The sequence below is a fragment of the Ctenopharyngodon idella genome, chromosome 15, assembly GCF_019924925.1.
Source record: "Ctenopharyngodon idella isolate HZGC_01 chromosome 15, HZGC01, whole genome shotgun sequence".
NCBI lineage: Eukaryota > Metazoa > Chordata > Actinopteri > Cypriniformes > Xenocyprididae > Ctenopharyngodon > Ctenopharyngodon idella.
The window spans coordinates 31,724,450-31,742,843 of record NC_067234.1 but is presented as its reverse complement, the minus strand read 5'-3'; the positions used below and the strand labels follow the sequence as shown (position 1 = coordinate 31,742,843).

Genomic DNA, 18,394 nt, shown 5'->3' with positions numbered 1-18,394 from the left:
ACAGTTACATTACATTTAAAGCAGTTAGCTATTAATATTTTGTTATTTTATGTCATGGCAATGTAATATATAGCAATACATTGTTAAGATGAAAATTCAACCTCAGTATGCCAATAAATTAAATACTTTTTTACAAAGAAAAGTTTACAAAGAAAAGGTTCATCTAATTTTATTATTTATTTATATGTTTACAACATTTATGGAACTTTTTTGGAAGTTGCTTTGCGACCATAAATAACGTACAGTTGCAACAGATTTAAAAGCTAACAAACATCCAAGTGGGCAAATCATTATCCTATTTCAATGTGTATTGTAATTAATTATAAAAATATGTATATATTGTTTGCTGTCAGAATAGAAAAGATGTTACCACAAACTACTCATCAAAACAAATCATCATCAGGTACTCATGTAAACAGCAATTTTCATTAAACTTTCTGGTGTTTATCTTGGGAAGCAGAAACAAGAGGTCAGCTTGCCCTGTGGGCTGCATACCAAACCATTCCCTAACCACACACAAACATACACACAGTTGAAATCTCTTTATTTCCTGTGCCCTTCAAACATCCATGAAAATTATCCATGTGCCTCTCTTCCCAATGCTGGGAACTCAAATCAGTTATGAAGGCAGGGTTTTAGCTCTCAAATGCTTTACCCCTTCATTCTCAGTCTTTCACTTCCTCACTTGCTATCATTGCCCCTTTAAGGGGGTTGACTCTTGTACTTTAAATGGTCTCATTCTTCCTTCACTCCTCAGGATTAAGGCTACAACGATGTCGGAACTCTTGTCCATACTCATGAACCCACTTATTGGCAACTGGAAAAGAAAAGACAGTGAATGCCTTTATTTGGTGTGTTCCTCACAGAAAGCATGTGGCTTTAAAAGCCTTGATATAGTACATATAAGGGCATCCCTAGTAAATAATATCCCATAAAAGCTCCATTAACCATTCCCACTTCACTGAAGGTTCAGATTTTTCCTTTCACTTTTTTTTCTTGCTTCTTTTACAGAATTACTACCTACTGTTGGAGCATTCCTGTAGCTCAAACAGTAGTGTGTGTGTGTGTGTGGTGCCAGCAAAACCAAAGTCATAGGTTCAATTACCAGGGAATGAATTAAATATATATCTTGAATTGCTTTATATATGACTGTCTTTCAAATTAAGTTCTTTCCTTATGTTGGTAAACAAGACACCATGTGATGCAACAATCATACCCCATTTATCGCCAACAATGACAGGGCAGCCAGCATGAAGAGTGTCACCATTTCCTTGACCATTTCTATGAAGATTCCACCAGAAGAGAGCACCATTCTAGAAAGAAAACACAAAAAAGTGAAATACACTCCTTACAGAGAATAAAGAAAACTCCCAATATAGTTATATTATGTTTATTTAGTCTAAAAACGTCTTTGACAGTGTACACAATAGCCAAAATCCTGGATTATGAACCTTATTTAACATATATATTCCTTTTTTCTTTTGCGAGAGGTTGTGCAGAAATGACATCCCCCTTAGTGGGTGGAGGTGAAAGTGCAAATTTCTAGATAGCCTTCTCTCAGGTTTCACCAACAGTTCATTTACTGAAACAACACTGACTCCCAAACCCAAAGCTTTTGTTGTAACGGGATACCCAACGAAATGTCTGACCTCAACAGAAAACAATCTGTTATTACTCAGCATTGAAGGACATAGGATTCTGAAAGTTGTGCAGAGTGAAGTGTGGTTGTGTTCTGTCTTAAATGAATCTGTGAGACTAATGTATGTAATTCTGTACCTCCACTACAGGAACACTGAAGTTGGCATATATAAAGGCTGTGAATCCTCCTGCTTCCACAGAGCTCAACTAAAAAGGAAAAAAAGTGGTTTACTCAAGCAGCATTAAATTAATTTTGTTACTGCTAAATGCTTTCAAAACTCACATACTTACTTTATCACTCAAAACTACATTGGCACGATAATGTCTTTTAATCAAGAAAGAAAGCGAGCAAGAGCTGAACTATTTATTCACTTACATATATCATGAAGGTAGCCACTCGATTTCCAGTTTTTAACCTGTACAATGGACTTGAATCAGACTGCCAATTAAAAAAAAACAATTTTAAATATTCTTCTGCTGTAAAAAGTCACATTATACACAATGGGTATGCATCATGGCTTATACTGTATATACAAGATACATTATCCCCCGGTTTCACAGACAAGGCTTAAGCTAGTCCTAGACTAAAATGCATGAGCTGTTGTAACTGAAAGCAACTTGCACTGATATATCTTAAAATATGTCAGTGTCATTGTTTTGTCTCATGATGATAAGTAGAATCACTGAAGGAAAGAGAAACACATGAATTAACAGAGGTTTAGATGTTGATTTTATTGAAAATATCACTATTATGGTGATCAGTGTTTCCTTTAGTTGGGCAGTTTGACTCTTTGCTTTTTATGTCAGTTTGTGGTTTTTGTAATGGTGTTTGCTAATTTTACACATTTTAAATGGTTGACTTTTAAGGAATTCATTTGATTAATTCTAACTCAATTCTTATATGTTGAATTTAATTAATAATATTGCTTGTAATCTGTTGCCGCAATTTTATTGAGTAGATAGAGTGTATTACATTTTACAGTGTAGGCTAAGCCCTGTCTGTGAAACCGGGCCTAGAAGTAGTAAATCTCTGCATCAGAAAGCATTTCTTTATTATTTACAAATTTTTGTAAATGTTTTTCCTTAAATGTGTGTAAATGTTTTGGAAAATTCATAATTAAAGAACATTCTTATTACTCACTGTGGCATGATCAAAATGAGGTTCATAGTGTCCTCCAATACCATAATTTACAACTTGGAGATATTCAGCATAAGGGGGCTGCACATTCAACCCAGTGACCATAGTGATGCGTCGATCCACCTTGCCCACAACTTCATGGGCTGACTCTTTAAGCCATGCACTGGAAGATCATTGACAAAAAAACCTAATATGAGAGCCACTTCACAAACTAAAGCAGTACAGACAGAAAAAAATGGGATAATATTGGTGTCATGATCACCAGCTGCAGTGCCCTTGATTGCCACCAGATTACCCCAGACTATTGCCTTTCAATGAAGGACTACATTTCCCATAATTCACTGCCTGGTTTCATCATCCATGATTGTCTTCAGCTGCATCTCATAAGCCTTGTTAAAGGGTTAGTTCACCTAAAAATGAAAATGCTGTCATTAATTACTCACCCTCATGTCATTCTACATCCGTAAGACCTTCGTTCATCTTCAAAACACAAATTATGATCTTCTGTCCATCCATAGAGATCCAACACAACTACCACTCCAAGGTCCAGAAAGGTAAGAATGACATCATTAAAGTACTCCATGTGACTCCAGTGGCTCAACTTTATGAAGCGACATGAGTGCTTTGTGCAAAAAAAACATAATTTACCACTTTATTTACAAAATAATATTATCCAAGGCGTTCACGCAACAATGTCAGCTCTTGTTTGAACACAAAACGCATGTGTCGTGAAGCTCTGAACGTGCGTTGCAGATCCATATTTTTGTAAGTAAAGTGGTAAATTCGTTACTTCATAAAATTGAGGTTAAACCATTGGAGTCACATGGAGTACTTTCCTACTTGAATGTGGTAGTTGAGTTGGATCTCTATGGAGGGACAGAAAGCTCTCAGACTTCATCAAAAAAGATCTTAATTTGTGTTCTGAAGATGAACAAAGGTCTTATAGATGTAGAACGACATGAGGGTGAGTAATTAATGACAATTTTCATTTTTGGGTGAACTAACACTTTAAGTCTGTCTATATAAGGCCGGTTTATTCACTCATTCATTGCTAAGTCTTGTATGTTACAACTGCATTTCTGAGCGCTATCCTGGTTTCCCATGTTCACTGTTATACACTTATACAAGCTGTAACTCACTACTTTACATTGTAGCAAAGTGTCATTTCTTCAGTGTTGTCACATGAAAAGATATAATAAAATATTTACAAATATGTGAGGGGTGTACTCACTTCTGTGAGATACTGTATCATTGAGATATGTTGGTTTTGAATGTTGTAGGAGTACACTAGCATAAATATGAGCTGATATAACTGATTTCATGGGGCCTTTAGAAAAAAACTGATTTGTACCTTTTGCTGATGCGATATTCTGCAGTGGTCTGATTTACTCCTGATGCCACCACTGATCTTCTAAGCTGAAGGAAAACATGAACATTTGCATTTAAATATTTTCTATACATTTTTGTCACTGTGAAGAATAAAGATTTGAAGGGAGATAAGATCAAAACAAAATCTCTGGCAGCTTCTGTTATGTGTGAATTTCAGAAAGAAAGAAAAAAATTACTGAACTACTGGCAGGGACAAAGACTTAAAAAAAAAAAAAGCAATGACGGAAACACGTGATTTAATGCTGAGTCTACCCCTACAAAAACACTCTGGGTGGAATAACTGACGAGCTGTAAGCACAGTTGATTCTGACCGCATGACTTGTTCACGTAATGTGCTCTTTATCTTCTTTCCAGCTCAGTTTGAAGCTGGCTTAAGTTCCATGGTTAAATATGTCTGGAAAATGAGGGAAAACTAGCACACAAAATTTTGTGTCTCTCTTGAGAAAATGGCTTTATACAGACACTTTGAAGAGTCTCTCCATGTCAGTCAGTAACTGGCATGCAGTAAAATGAAAAGTGTTTGAAAATGTCTTATTCAGTAGAGGACAAATTATTTTTAAAAAATGAAAGCAGAACAACCTCAGCTGAGAACTGGCAACAAATGAGAGCTGAAGTCTCTGCCAACCTTTTTTCCCTCAATACAAAAATGATCCAAGTAACATAAAGGCTAAATAACATCCACTTCTCAATAAAAAAAAATAACAAGGCTTTCTCAGTTATTCAGAGAGTTCTGGGTCCGAAATTCACAATATCAAAGGCAGCACGGTTCATCAATTAATTTACAATGAATTACTTTCGTATCTTGGTATAAGTCCACGAGTTACATATTCCATTCCCAATTCTGTATGTTTCCACATTAAGCCTTAATTCAAACTGCACTCACCCCTGGCACAGCATATTCTCTGATGCTTTTAGCTTCAGGTCGGGTGACAAAACCATGGAAGAGCACAACATAAGGGTGCAGGCTGATTAGCTCTCGTTTAATTGGTTGCAGAAGTAAACCAGGGTTGCCATTGGTGAAATAGTCGCAGAATAACCTTGGGTTCTCAAAATGTTTTGGCTGTAAAAAGAAGGCATGTTATTATTTCTACGGCTCTGAAACATAAATATTCAAAAGAGGCTTCAAATAATCATTAATAAGATGTAAAAAGCAACAAGAATGAGTTTAACTGATAAACATAAACAAAAATATTTTAAGTTAACAACTAATTAACTACCCTAAATCAAATGATGTCATTGTGAATGCAATAAAACTCTAACATTATTGTGTTAAAAGTATTTATCTAGGCCAGTGGTTCCCAAACTGAGATATGTGTCGTGCACCCACGTGAGGTGACAGAGGGGGTACGCAAACAAAATGCTGAGTTTTGCCATTCATTTAATTCTGCGCCACCTTAAAATAACATTAACCCAAAAATGAAAGTTCTGTCATCATTTACTCTCCCTCAAGTTGTTCCAAACCTGTATGAATTTCTTTCTTCTGTTGAACACAAAAGATACGCTGAAGAATATGGGTAACCAAACAGTTGACCCTGTAGTAGAAGAAGAAATTGTTGAATAAAGTCATTATTTTTGTTTTTGTGCACAAAAAGTATTCTCGTCGCTTCATAATATTAAGTTTGAACCACTGTAGTCACATGAACTATTTTAATGATGTCTTTAGTACTGTTCTGGGCCTCTAAATTTCTTATGACATTGATGTGTATAGGGAGATCAGAAAGCTCTTGGATTTAATTAAAAATATCTTAATTTTTGTTCCAAAGATGAACGAAGGTCTTACGGGTTTGAAATGACATGAGGGTGAGTAATTAATGACAGGGGTGATCTAACCCTTTAAGATTTAAAGCAGGCCATTATTTAATGTGACCTTCTTCATGATCCAAAACTGAAGTAATTCACTTTGGTACAATGCTGTGTAATTTTCTTCAGGCAGCCCCATGAGGAATTCTACCAAGATCCACACAGGATTTGCCATAGCTCTTTTTTTTACTTTGGCTCTTTTTTATGATAGGAAGCATTTAATAGCCATATGGATACCATATTATTATAATGGAAGTTTACTCCATTTAGAAACTGTAATAATCCTTGAAATTAATTCTGAGTTGCAATGTGTGAATACTTTCCCTTTTCTAACTTATGTGCTAACATTTTATATTTGTGTTGCTCATAATACTTCCAACAACAGATTGGAATAGAAAGATATAGCCTCTGATGAATGCTGAAGACTACATTGCCTTGATCACAAGTTGCGTAGCATAGTGTGGAATGATACCTGAGATCCTTTTGTTTGGCAGAGCTTCTCATAGACATTCCTGGTTCTCAGATAAGTGGTGTCAGGCCTTTTCAAAGCCAAGCTTTGGTTAGTAACAGGCGGCCTTTCATCAAGAAGCTTCTCATACTTCTCCACATTGAAATGTACCCTTCTGTTCATAGGATCTTGAAGAAAAGATTGAAATTGCATTGTGATGTAATATAATACATTTTCTGTGTAGATTATATTTAAATTAATCCTTATTCATGAATTAAAAATAAATGAATCTGTTTGGCCAAGTATTTTTTTTCTCTCTCTCGCTGTCTCACTTATTGCTGCTGGCTGGTAGTAGACTGCAGAAGTTTACCATGAAGCAATAGTTCCTGAGAGAGACTGAGGGCGTAGGATATGTTTCCAGTCTAAAAAAAACAACAACAACATTGTATTTCATATAGTTATATACTTCTATCATTATATATATATATATATATATATATATGTATGTGTGTGTGTGTGTGTGTGTGTGTGTCTTTCAAAAATACTGTTAAAAAATACTGTTCACATAGAGATGGGTTACACAGAACCACCAAAGATAAGACAAAGAAAGGTAAACTAAACTAATTACGTTTAAAACTACTTTTGCGAGTTTTTATGAATATTTTGAATTAGTTTCTGTTTTTATATTTACCATTTTAATTTTAGTTAAAATTTTAGTAATTTTGTAGTGCGCTTTGTCATTTTTAGTAGTTTTTATTATTATTTTTATTTCTGTGTTTGTTATTTTAGTACATAAAGTTAAACTAAATGAAAATTAAAAATGTTATCTTGGTTACTAGCTGAAATAAAATAAAGTTTAAGTTTTTAAATTGTATTTTATTTCAAGTAACAAAAAATGTTTTTGTGATTTTAGTGTTTAGTTAACTATAATTGTCCTGTTATTAGCCCTGTAATGTTAACATTTTTTGTTATTTTAACTTTTAATTTTAAAATTTTAACTTTTTTTGTGCAAGAATAGGTGGTTTTTCGCTGTTATCTGGAGCACTTTGGTATGGTACACTGAAAGGTGGCCACATGCATTTCTGAATACCTCACCCGTTATTTACACTGCACACGTCTGCAGTGCGTTGCGGCTCCGACACGGCTCCAACACGGCCGCCAGAGTCGATCACGGCCACTTTAGTCAATGCTTGTGTTTACACCAGCCGCGGCGCGGCACATTTCAGAACCGGCTCACCGCGCCACTTCGCTAAACATAGGTGCTAAGTCTATTTTTGATGGACGCCGTGTCCAAGCCGTGCAGTTCAAATACAAATAAAGTCAAAATAATCACCCTGTGCAGACTCCCGATCATATCTCACATCACTAGGAGGTCAGAAATTGACAACAAGAGATATGAAGTTGAAAAAAATCTTGAAAAAATAAAATCAATAAAAAAATCTTTTATCCTTTTGTCGTCCATAACTAGACTTTTAAGTGTATTAACTTTGTCTGTGGGCTACAGCAAAACAAAGGAGGGCATAGCAATAAACACAATTAAACCGGACAAAATATAACCATTAGCCATTAAAAACACAAAAAATCAAGGAAAACAATACTGGACAGGCAAATATCGTGGTCTCATGAATCCAGCCGCGTCGCTTCTGAAATGCTCCTGGTGTGAGTTGACACCGCGTAGAGGACGGAACAAAATCTCGCCAGAGCCATAATGCGCCACAGAGGTGTGCAGTGTAAATAAGGAGTCAAAATGTGATCTGACAAAATAGGTTGGACCCCGTGTACACCTTCGGATCACCCAAGACGGATCTTAATACCAGGGGTAAACAGGGTCTTAGTTAAATTCATATTTATTTTGTGAGAGGTACCATACCTTGAAATGAGAGAAAGCTAAATGGTCAAGGGCATCTTCAAGTGTGCCTTCATTTTCTGGACTCCATTCTGTTCCTCGAAAGAGACGAACTGCCTCCTCAAACCACTGCACAGAATGGTAGTAATCTTCCAGATCATAGGCCACCTACGAACACAGCCCTCACAGATGTAACATAACACAAATACGACATGAGGGGAAAAAAAGCGAAAAAGATGATGAAATCCCACATGTTTGACACTTGAGCTCAGAGTACTTCTTACACAACAGTAAAAAAAGGATTTCTGTCAAAAACCTTTTAGTCACTGGTAATTTAATGTGTTACTTTAGAAATGATAACAGAAGTTGCCAAACTTTTGCAACAACACATTTCATTTGGTACTTGTATGGATGGTAGTGAAGAGAACAGATGGTGCTTATTACAAGAAGACAGAAAAAACTGAGCTTTTCTTTGTACACAAAGAAAGAAGAGTATAAACCACAAAAGAAGCACCAGTCACTAAACAAACTGAGATGTATGGAATCTACATCAGGAAGTCTGCTCAACTGGGAACACATTCTGAACACATTTTTCCAGAGGCTTTCCCAGAGATTCACAATACATTCCAAACTTTGAGAGTATAGGCAGTAACGTTTCTCGACCCCTCTTAGAATTAAGCTTGTGACAAATAAGAAATTATTAGCTTTAAAGACACAATATTTGACTGAAAATAATAGATAAAATAAAATTGTTTTACCTTTCCAACAAGGAAGCAATCATCCCCAGAGAGTGTATCAGACACAGGGGGTTTATAAATGTCAACAGCATTTCCATTTGTGATTTGCTGGAAGTGCCCTTGCACAAGCCCCTCCACACGTAGATCATACACATCCTGAAGCCTCATCAGCCCCTGCGCTGCCCCCTGAAGGTCCTCCAGCTTGGGTAAGCTGCCTTCCATCCTCCTGTAGCCCTCCCTGAGAGCTGAAGGAAAGTAAACGGGGGTTGTAAAGGGTTAGAGTTAAGTGGGACACAAGCAAGCCAAAAGTACAAAAAAATTAAGCTGTAGATCAAGGCTTTTCTTAAATGCGTCTTGTGTATGAAGGTCAGCATTACCTTTGATGTTTTCTTCGGCTTCATTGCTATGGACAACATTCAACCATTCAGACTTAAGTCTTTTGACCAGTTTGAAAGCAATAATTGGATTAGCTATGGTAGCTGATGGCTCATCATATACACCACTGTGTAATGATTTGACTCTTGAAAAGAACCTAAAAAATGTAAAAGAATGATTGATATTTCATTCAAAGGTTTAAGGGTTAGTTCACCCAAAAATGAAAATAATGTCATTTATTTCTCACCCTCATGTCGTTCCACACCCGTAAGACCTTCGTTAATCTTCGTAACACAAATTAAGATATTTTTGATTAAATCCGATGGCTCAGTGAGGCCTGCATTCACAGCAATGAGACTTTCTCTCTCAAGATCCATAAAAGTACTAAAATCATATTTAAAACAGTTAATGCAAGTTCAGTAGTTCTACCTTAATATTATAAAGCGACGAGAATGTTTTTGTGTGCCAAAAAAACAAAATAATGACTTTTCAACAATTTAGTGATGGGCCGATTTCAAAACACTGCTTCGGAGCTTTGCGAATCGAATCAGTGACTCGGAGCGCCAAAGTCACGTGATTTCAGCAGTTTAGCCGTTTGATAGGAGATCCGAGTCACTGATTCAATTCGTAAAGCTCCGAAGCAGTGTTTTGCAATCGGTCCATCACTATATTGTTAAAAAGTCGTTATTTTGTTTTTTTGGCACACAAAAAGTATTCTTGTCGCTTTATAATATTAAGGTAGAACTACTGTACTCACATGAACTGTTTTAAATATGTTTTTAGTACCTTTATGGATCTTGAGAGAGGAAATGTCATTGCTTTGAATGCAGGCCTCACTGAGCCATCGGATTTAATCAAAAATGTCTTAATTTGTGCTATGAAGATGAATGAAGGTCTTACGGGTGTGGAACGCAATGAGGGTGAGTAATAAATGACATTATTTTCATTTTTGGGTGAACTAACCCTTTAAATGCAATAACACATTTTGTTAAAATCAAACAAATTTAGTTAAAAACTACTCTTTTTTTTTCCAGTTTTAATGTTGGTATAGTTGCCATGTTTACAAAACTTGATACATAAATGCTGGTAGCACTTTATTTTACAGTCCTGTTCCCCATGCACTATATACTTATTATAATAATTGCAATATCTGGATAATAGCTAGGTATTAACCCTGAATCTACCCCTAAACCTAACCTTAACCCATGTAGTTACCTTATATTACCCATACTTGCTTAGGTAAGTACACTGTAAATACACGTAAGTGCACTTACTGTAAAATAAAGTGTAACCGAAATGCCTTTTACAGTTTTTGTCATTTTAATTTTTTTATTGAAATTAAAAAACTAAAATCCTAATATCTAAACAGAATATGGCTTACACGCCATAGAAATATCCTTTATAAGATTTTCCACAGTAACCACAGCTTCAGTGCCATAGATATCTTTCAAAGTGTGGGAAGTTTTTAAACGTGACCATCTTTTTGTGGCTATTTAGATTGCTTAATTAACTAATCAGCACTTTAATACATTCCTATAAATTATCAAATTGTTTTCTCTTACCTTTTAATATCGTCAAGTCTTTGTATTTCCAGTTCTATGTATATTCTTAAATGATCGATTAGTTGTCTTTCTGCGGAAACAGCTTGATTCACGCTCATCATCGATGTAAACATTTCACCGAATGATTTGTCAGATATATTAAGTACATATAAAAATATAAAAAGGCTAAAGTATGAAGACATCTTATAAGAGAGATTATAAAAAGTTTAAGCGGTCTTACATCATGCGCTGACTGTGTTATTCCACAGCTTTTAATTCCTCTTCATAGCTCACCATGTTCTCACGCAGGACATGAAAAAACCGCGCACAGCCCACGATGAGCCATCAGCATAATGCCTGGGTGTGTGCGTGTGTGTGTGTGTGTGCGCGCGCGCGCGCGCGAGAGAGAGAGAGAGAGAGAGAGAGAGAGAGAGAGAGAGAGGTGGGCTGCCTGGGAGTGCGTTGAATAATACCCCAGGTATAGACTGATACAGGATAGAATTAGGATTTTCTAAATAAATAAATAAATAAATAACTGTTCTCTGATCTCTCTAAATATATTATTTATTAGCCTATAGACAAAAAATATAATGATATAATAGAGAAAACTTTAAAAACAACTTTTAAATTATTAAATTACAACAGAAATCTGTTTTAATGGCCATTACAAATTGAGTCACAAACATGTGGAGTCAAGGTGTCCTGTGATGGAAACTCAGTCATTTTGATCCTCCCTCTGTTATTTGCTGCTACTTAGCCATTTTGCTTGTTCCTGCATAGGATTTTTGCTCTATGCTTAATGTTAACATCTTTTTTTAATGCAACATGTCAAACTTGCATTTAGAAAGTGTACTAGTTCTGCTTTAAAGCCTGTGTTATGAGGCTCGGCTCCACTGCTTTTGCTGCTCTAACTTCCAACCCAGGATAAGATCTTTCTCAAAAACTAAATGTAAGGTCCACTGAACAGGACATAAATATCCCCACTCTTACCAGTGTCCCATTGTTACTGAATGTGTTATTGAATGTCTGAAACATTTTAGAGGGTCATTGTGCAGTGAAGGGTTAATGTTGCTATACTGACTTACAGTGTAACTCATATGAGGTGTGGAGAACTGCGTTGCAGTCTGTGTGTATCGTGTCGTTTCCTCCGAGGAGGCAAGGGAGGAAGTGCCTCCTCAAAAAATTAGGATGAGAAAATAATCCATATTACAAAAATAAAACGACGCAAATATTACAAAATGTGACAATAAAAAGCGTATAAGTCAGTCGATGTTCTAAAGGAACACTGTCCAACAGCAACACCCACAGGTGAAGTTAAAGCAGGAGTCCGCATCTCTTGTGCCTCCCTTGAGCTCGTAGAGAATCAACAGAGCCCCTAAAGTGTGGTGGGTTTTGTGGGGGGTGAAAGAGAATGAATGGGGGAAAGTCACGTGAGAGGAGGCAGTGCCTGCATCGTGCTATGATTGGTTATGATTGGATATGATTGGTTTGTGCGATAAATCCCACCTCTTGTTTACGTGCACATTCTGCGCTTCAGTCTGAATGAACAAAATGATGGCGTCAATGGGAAGACTAATTAAAAAGTAAGAAAACAGCTCACCCACTTAGATATCACAGCTTTATGTCACATCAAAATCAAACTTGAAATGACCTGAAACATGATGACTGCAGGTTTTTTTAATAAGCAATCAGCTTGGTGAAATTAAAGATATATCTTCGTGTCTGTGACAGTGTTTACATACCAAGCATGACTGATGATCCAAAATAAGTTGACTATTAAAAATAATAAGAGATCAATACACAAATGTTTAACCATCTATGGTACGGTGTTGCCTCCATGCAACAGTCCATTTTAGTTTGTTTTTGATAAAACAAACTAACTTTTAGAATAATTAAATTAAAAATTAATGAAAATCTTTATTGATATTGTTACAGTGTCCAATTTTAAGCAGGAAAAACACCACAAATATTTTTTTCCTCATTGATATCATATTGCACACCATAAAGGGTTACATACATTAATTTACATTTGAGTTATAAAAAATTAAAAATAAATAAAAAACTGTGAGGACATTGTTTGCCTACTTGCCTTCATCTATAGTTCTTGGCTTTACTTTGTACAAGATTGTCAATAAATTCTTCAAGCAAATTTAATTTAATATAACATTAATTAAAAATACTTTGTATCTTGCCTAAATCTTTTGCTTACAGAAGAGTTTTGATGTGTTAATTTATATAGCCTATCATTATTAATCTGCATTCTGTGTTAACTTTTTAAGCTAGCTAAACTATGTAATTACAATGTCACATGTCTAACCGTTTTCAGTCACAAGATGGTGCCATTAGCTGTGCTATCTTGCTCTAGTAAGAAAAAAGAGACTGTCCAGTGATTTTAATACTAGGCCTGTGTTTAACATGGAAACTAAATGCACATATTGAGTTGTCAGCTTTACCATAAAAGTTATAAATCTAGTTTGATGTTCTGATTCTATTTTTTATTTAATACAAACATACATGCCACAAACAATATGCACTGTACAGCCTTTGATTCTTTAATATATATTTATTTTTGTTTTACATTCAGACACAAAATATTGAAATTTCATTTTAAAAAGCACATATACTATATTTTGCTTTAATATCATGTAAATATATAGCAAGTCTGAAAATATTTGTACAGAATTTTGTCAGCACAGTTCAGATCACCTTAACAGAAGTCTGCATCAGCAAATCTTAGGTGAAATCTTCTTATTTACTGCACAGAATGCATAATATTTCAAAGCAATGAAAAACTTTTCATCCCGCAATCCATACACAAGTGGACAGAAGCACCGTGGGACCAGCATAAACACAACATAATTAAAATATCTGACCTCCATATATATGTAAATATCAACATTCAAGATGGCCTGCTCTACAAACGGACACCACAGCTGAACGAGTGAAGGCAACAACTGGAATCCATGTAATACCACAGTTTTTAAGCCTCTTACAGCTGATTTACTATTACCAGAGCTTGCCATTTTTGCAACACGCATTATTTTGACATAAGAAAACAGAATGATGCAAAAAATCATCATAAAGAATATCTGTGTAAAAACTGACCTCAGCTGACTCTGCCACGTGTGAACAATAAGCACTTCCACTTGGCATAGTGCCTTTTTCATATAGATGTGAAGTGGAACAGAGGCAGTGAAGATGAAAAAGATCATAGTGGGCTCTATGGAGCAGAGAACATGGATGATGATAATGCTGTGGATCGTTCTGGACAGACTACAGATTTGAGAGTGTCGCAGGGGCATACAGATGGCCGCGTAGCGCTCTAGACTCATAGCTGTGAGAGTGAGTGGAGTAGCAAAGCTCAGCACTTCCATAATGTGACAAATGACAAGACATATTCCTATAGGCATTGTTGCATTGAGAAAGATTAGGATCAAGCAAATATTGGTTATAAACAGAAACAGCCAATCACAAAGCAAGGTGTGAATAAAAAATATATAACGCATTTTGGTGCGAAAATAGTCCGTTTTAAAAAACGTAAATATTAATACACCATTCACATACAGGAAGAATGCAGACAGTGTACACGCTATAATGATTTTTTCTCTGCCTCGTTGAATTGAGAAGCCTTTGCTAGAGTCATTTGATGAGTTTTGTACCATTGTTTAAAATGTACTGTTATCAATGCAATTGATAACAAAGAGAGAGAAATCTAAATGACAAGTTATGTTAAAAAGAAAAACAAAGACATAAAAGTAGCCTACCACAGTATATCTCAACAAAGAAATAAACACCCTTCAATGAAGAATGAGAATAAGAAATCAATATACAATGAAGTCCAAGAAGTGGTCTAAAATGAAAGGAAATGTTTGCCATGTTTTATAGTCTATGCGGATTTCACTCAGGAATTCAGATTGACAACACCCAGTTTGCTATGTAGCTATTTTTATTCCAGTTGTCAAAACAGCCAATAACAAATATAATTTGTTAAACGTCACCTCACCTCAACGTCAGCAAATATGTGGTAACAATTTACAATAAGGTCCCATTAGTTAACGTTAGTTAATTCGTTAACTAAAATGAATGAACAATGAGCAATTCATTTGTTATATTTATTGTAATCCTTGTTATACACTCTAAAAAAAATGGTGCTATATAGTGCTAAAAGTGGTTCTTTGGCTCATAATCATAGGGGAACCTCTTTAAGTGCTGTATAGCACCAAATCTTGGTGCTTCAGCGGTTCTTCACCGGTTCTTTGAGATGACTGCGGTTACGCCCACAGAGTGGCACAAAGACTGAGAGGCAGCATTGGTTATCAGCGTGAATGCCGCGAAAACACACAAAACACATCTAAAACCGGAAAGAGCTTTGCGACTGACTGTACAAATAGCTTTGACACAAAATCTGAGGTATATTTTTACAGACTGCTGAAAGCTACAGAAAAAAGAAGCAAATAGGTCGCTGCAATTCACAGAAACAGCTGGACTCTGAATATGTTTTGCAGTTACCATTTTGTGTCAAAATGTTGGATTTTGGGGTAAAATCATACCCTATATATTGGATTGTTATATATTGTGTTGACAACTCATCAATTAAATATTTACCATCTTATATTCTGCATAATTGGGTGTTTTTAAATAAACACTGACAAAAACTATACAAGTTTTAGGGCTGGACGATATGACGAAATATATAACATTGATATAAGTGATCACTCGGATTTAGACCTACCTATATTGTATTTATATAAAGCGTTCACAGGCAGATTTGCTTTATGTATTTCCCCGGCGTCGAAATCAGGCACATATAAATGTCAGGAAACACGATTCCTGGCTGCATGTCAATATCCATGGATTAGGTTTCTTTGACATGTCATAAGGAACTCTTTCGAGCCAAACCTTTAGTGTAATCGTTTGTTTTACTCGCGTTTTCGCAGTTTGCCCCTATTAAATCCAGTCATGCAGCAGGTTCTTTTGCCACTCAGTCCAGCTGAGGGAGCGCGTTCCGGCGGGAAAGTGACATCTATGCATACCCTCTATACAGAACCTGCTAAGCCCCTGTATGGTTATTCAGTGGATCTTTGTGGTGGTTAAGGTGCTATATAGCACCACTGCCGTGCAAAGAACCTGTTAAGCCCCTTTAAAGGTTCTTTATGAGCCAAATAACCACAGTTGGTGCTGTTTAGCACCATTTTTGTTGAAGAAATAAAATGCGATATCACCTCTTATGGGCTCTATAGCACCATTTGACAAAGGTGCTACATACACTGTAAAAAATAAAACGTAAAAAAAAAAAAAGGTCAATGACTGTCAGCTACGGCTGCCAAACAAAAACCTTAAAATTAAAGTAAAATATTCTAATTTAAATAAATTGCAAAAAACTTTAACAGAAATTTTCATTAAACTTTTTTTTACAGAAAAACAGTTATCTTACAGGCATTCGCTGAATTATTACAATAAAACACCTTCACTGCAAAACATAACCTTAAAAAAAATGACTTTCAGCAACAGCTATTAAACAGTCTGTAAAATAAACGTAAAATATCATAATTTAAATAAAGTGCAAAACACTCTTACAGAAAAAAACAGTTGTTTCATGGATATAGATCCTAAATTATTACTAACAAAACACAGTAACTGTAAAATGTAAACCTTTTGTATTTAACCAGAAAGAGCACACATGAATGCATTAATGTAACTATACATCACTGCATCAGCAACCACACAGTTATTGCCTCTGAAAAAAAAGACACAACATGCAACACAACACCAATGTTTCCAGGCTCATCCTGGACTGAAGCACAGGCTCTTCTCTCCAGCACAATGGTGACCCACAAAACACACGATACAGAAACCCTTTAAATCCCAACAGATCATTAAACACTAACAGATCTCGTAAGATCTCAGCATCTTCACTTATTACAATCCAGACTTTATTTCTTTTATACTAAAGTTCCTGTTGATAATTAACAGAGGTTTAGCTGTTGATGTTTTATTGAATAAAATAATAACGTTTGAAGTCACCGTTCTGGTGGTCAGTGCTTGCTTTAGTTGGGCTCTTGACCCTTGACTTTTTAACGTTAGTATTTCTCTGACTACTTTAGCTGTGTTTCTGATACATGTTTGTTATAGCAAAAACAGAAAAAAAAGAAGAAAAAAAAAGCAAGAAAATGTCAGATAGTGTTAGTCACCTTCTAAGTGATGAGCTAGACATCATAAAGTCTGATTCAGTTATACCAGAGTCTGGTCTCTGACTAAATTGTTTAATATTAGTTGTAATTTCATATGCCAGTACTGTTGCAGTGCTGTGATATTAAATCATTATGCAGAAACTCACACAGACATCAAAAATCAACGTATGAATCTCAACAAGGATGACAGTAAAAAAAAAATTCAGATCAACTCAGAACATCACAAAACAAGCTACTAAAGTCATAAAAAAGCTTAATTGATTTTCACCATTGTTGAGATTCATATGCTGATTATTGATGTCTCTGTGCTCAAAACAAAAGGCATTTTCTGTGCAATGACTTAAAACTCAGAATACCAAACTTATTTTACGCCTGTAAAATAAGTGTTTTTTAACATTTAAAGAAAATTTCTGTTAAAGTTTTTTGCACTTTATTTAAATTAGAATATTTTACTTTTGTGTTTTGTTTGGCAGCCGTAGCTGCCAGTCATTGACCATTTTTTCTTTTTATGATTTTTTTTTTTAAAGTGAAAGTAATAATTCAGTAAAATAACAGTGTTTTGCGGTTTATTTAAATTAGGATATTTTACTTTAATTCTACAGGGTGTTTTGGCTTCCATTCATTTGACCGTTTTATCATTTAACTGTTTTGTTACTGTTTAGTTACTGATTATTTTGTAATTTTACATACATTTGTTCGTAATTTAAGAAAACAGAAAAAATACTGTATAAAAAATACAGTAAATTTTCTGTAAAAAAATGTGAATTACTGTAATTTTTTATTGTCATAATACATAAAATAACAGGCGAGTTGTTAATTTACATACATTGTTTGTAATTTTACAGAGTTTTGAGTATAATTTAAAATAAAAGAAAATGACCGTAAAAAAATAACAGTTATTTTCTGTAAAATTAGTATTTTTTTTACAGTGTAGCCTACAATGGAGAACGTTTTGACAACATAGAAAAACGCAAAGGAAAAATGCTTCCGTTATTACATCGAGAGATTAGCTTTAGAATTATTTTTCATTGTTAGTTCAAGTTAACTAATCTTATTGAAAGTGTTATCAAAAATGCAAATGCTAAGAAAATCACAAAATTGTTCTCATCTTATCTCAATCAACATTTTACAGACATGGAACATGGACAAACCCATTTAGGGCCCAAACCTCAAGCCCCACCTTGAAATGTTGGCTGGGACACTGAGTTCAGGGGCGGATTTTACATATCTGCCACATGGCATTCAGACAAAACAGGGGAAATAAACAGCTAAGCTCATCATGCTGCTCGTT

The 18,394-nt window shown here is 35.2% G+C and overlaps 2 protein-coding genes across 4 annotated transcripts; both read right to left on the bottom strand.

The window, feature by feature from the left end:
• Nucleotides 1–153: 153 nt before the first annotated feature.
• LOC127495536 (prolyl 4-hydroxylase subunit alpha-3-like) lies at nucleotides 154–11,284 on the bottom strand. Of its 3 annotated transcripts, XM_051862461.1 has the most exons (14): nucleotides 11,154–11,284; nucleotides 10,934–11,003; nucleotides 9,374–9,528; nucleotides 9,018–9,241; nucleotides 8,284–8,427; nucleotides 6,784–6,835; nucleotides 6,438–6,601; nucleotides 5,049–5,225; nucleotides 4,128–4,192; nucleotides 2,780–2,939; nucleotides 2,015–2,077; nucleotides 1,777–1,845; nucleotides 1,217–1,313; nucleotides 154–817 (listed from the first exon to the last, which is right to left on the bottom strand). In XM_051862461.1, exons 4-14 carry the CDS (start codon nucleotides 9,216–9,218, stop codon nucleotides 747–749), a joined length of 1,263 nt encoding a protein of 420 aa, XP_051718421.1. In that variant the 5' UTR covers nucleotides 9,219–9,241; nucleotides 9,374–9,528; nucleotides 10,934–11,003; nucleotides 11,154–11,284; the 3' UTR covers nucleotides 154–746. The 3 variants fall into 3 exon arrangements, with proteins under 3 accessions (XP_051718421.1, XP_051718419.1, XP_051718420.1); XM_051862459.1 differs by having other exon boundaries at nucleotides 10,934–11,284; XM_051862460.1 differs by lacking the exon at nucleotides 10,934–11,003 and having other exon boundaries at nucleotides 11,154–11,280.
• Nucleotides 11,285–13,512: 2,228 nt separating this feature from the next.
• LOC127495885 (odorant receptor 131-2-like) lies at nucleotides 13,513–14,815 on the bottom strand. Its single transcript, XM_051863302.1, has one exon. It carries the CDS (start codon nucleotides 14,572–14,574, stop codon nucleotides 13,636–13,638), a length of 939 nt encoding a protein of 312 aa, XP_051719262.1. The 5' UTR covers nucleotides 14,575–14,815; the 3' UTR covers nucleotides 13,513–13,635.
• Between the last annotated feature and the right edge of the window lie 3,579 nt (nucleotides 14,816–18,394).

What these genes read in the sequence shown, in the direction of transcription:
- LOC127495885 (XM_051863302.1), bottom strand. Translation starts at nt 14,574, where the DNA reads ATGGTACAAAACTCATCAAATGACTCTAGCAAAGGCTTCTCAATTCAA.
- LOC127495536 (XM_051862459.1), bottom strand. Translation starts at nt 11,115, where the DNA reads ATGTCTTCATACTTTAGCCTTTTTATATTTTTATATGTACTTAATATA. An exon ending in ATTGCTTCCTTGTTGGAAAG is followed by an intron (nt 8,428 to 9,017) that starts GTAAAACAATTT and finishes CTGTGTTCGTAG; the next exon opens with GTGGCCTATGATCTGGAAGA. An exon ending in TCAGGAACTATTGCTTCATG is followed by an intron (nt 6,602 to 6,783) that starts GTAAACTTCTGC and finishes CTTTTCTTCAAG; the next exon opens with ATCCTATGAACAGAAGGGTA.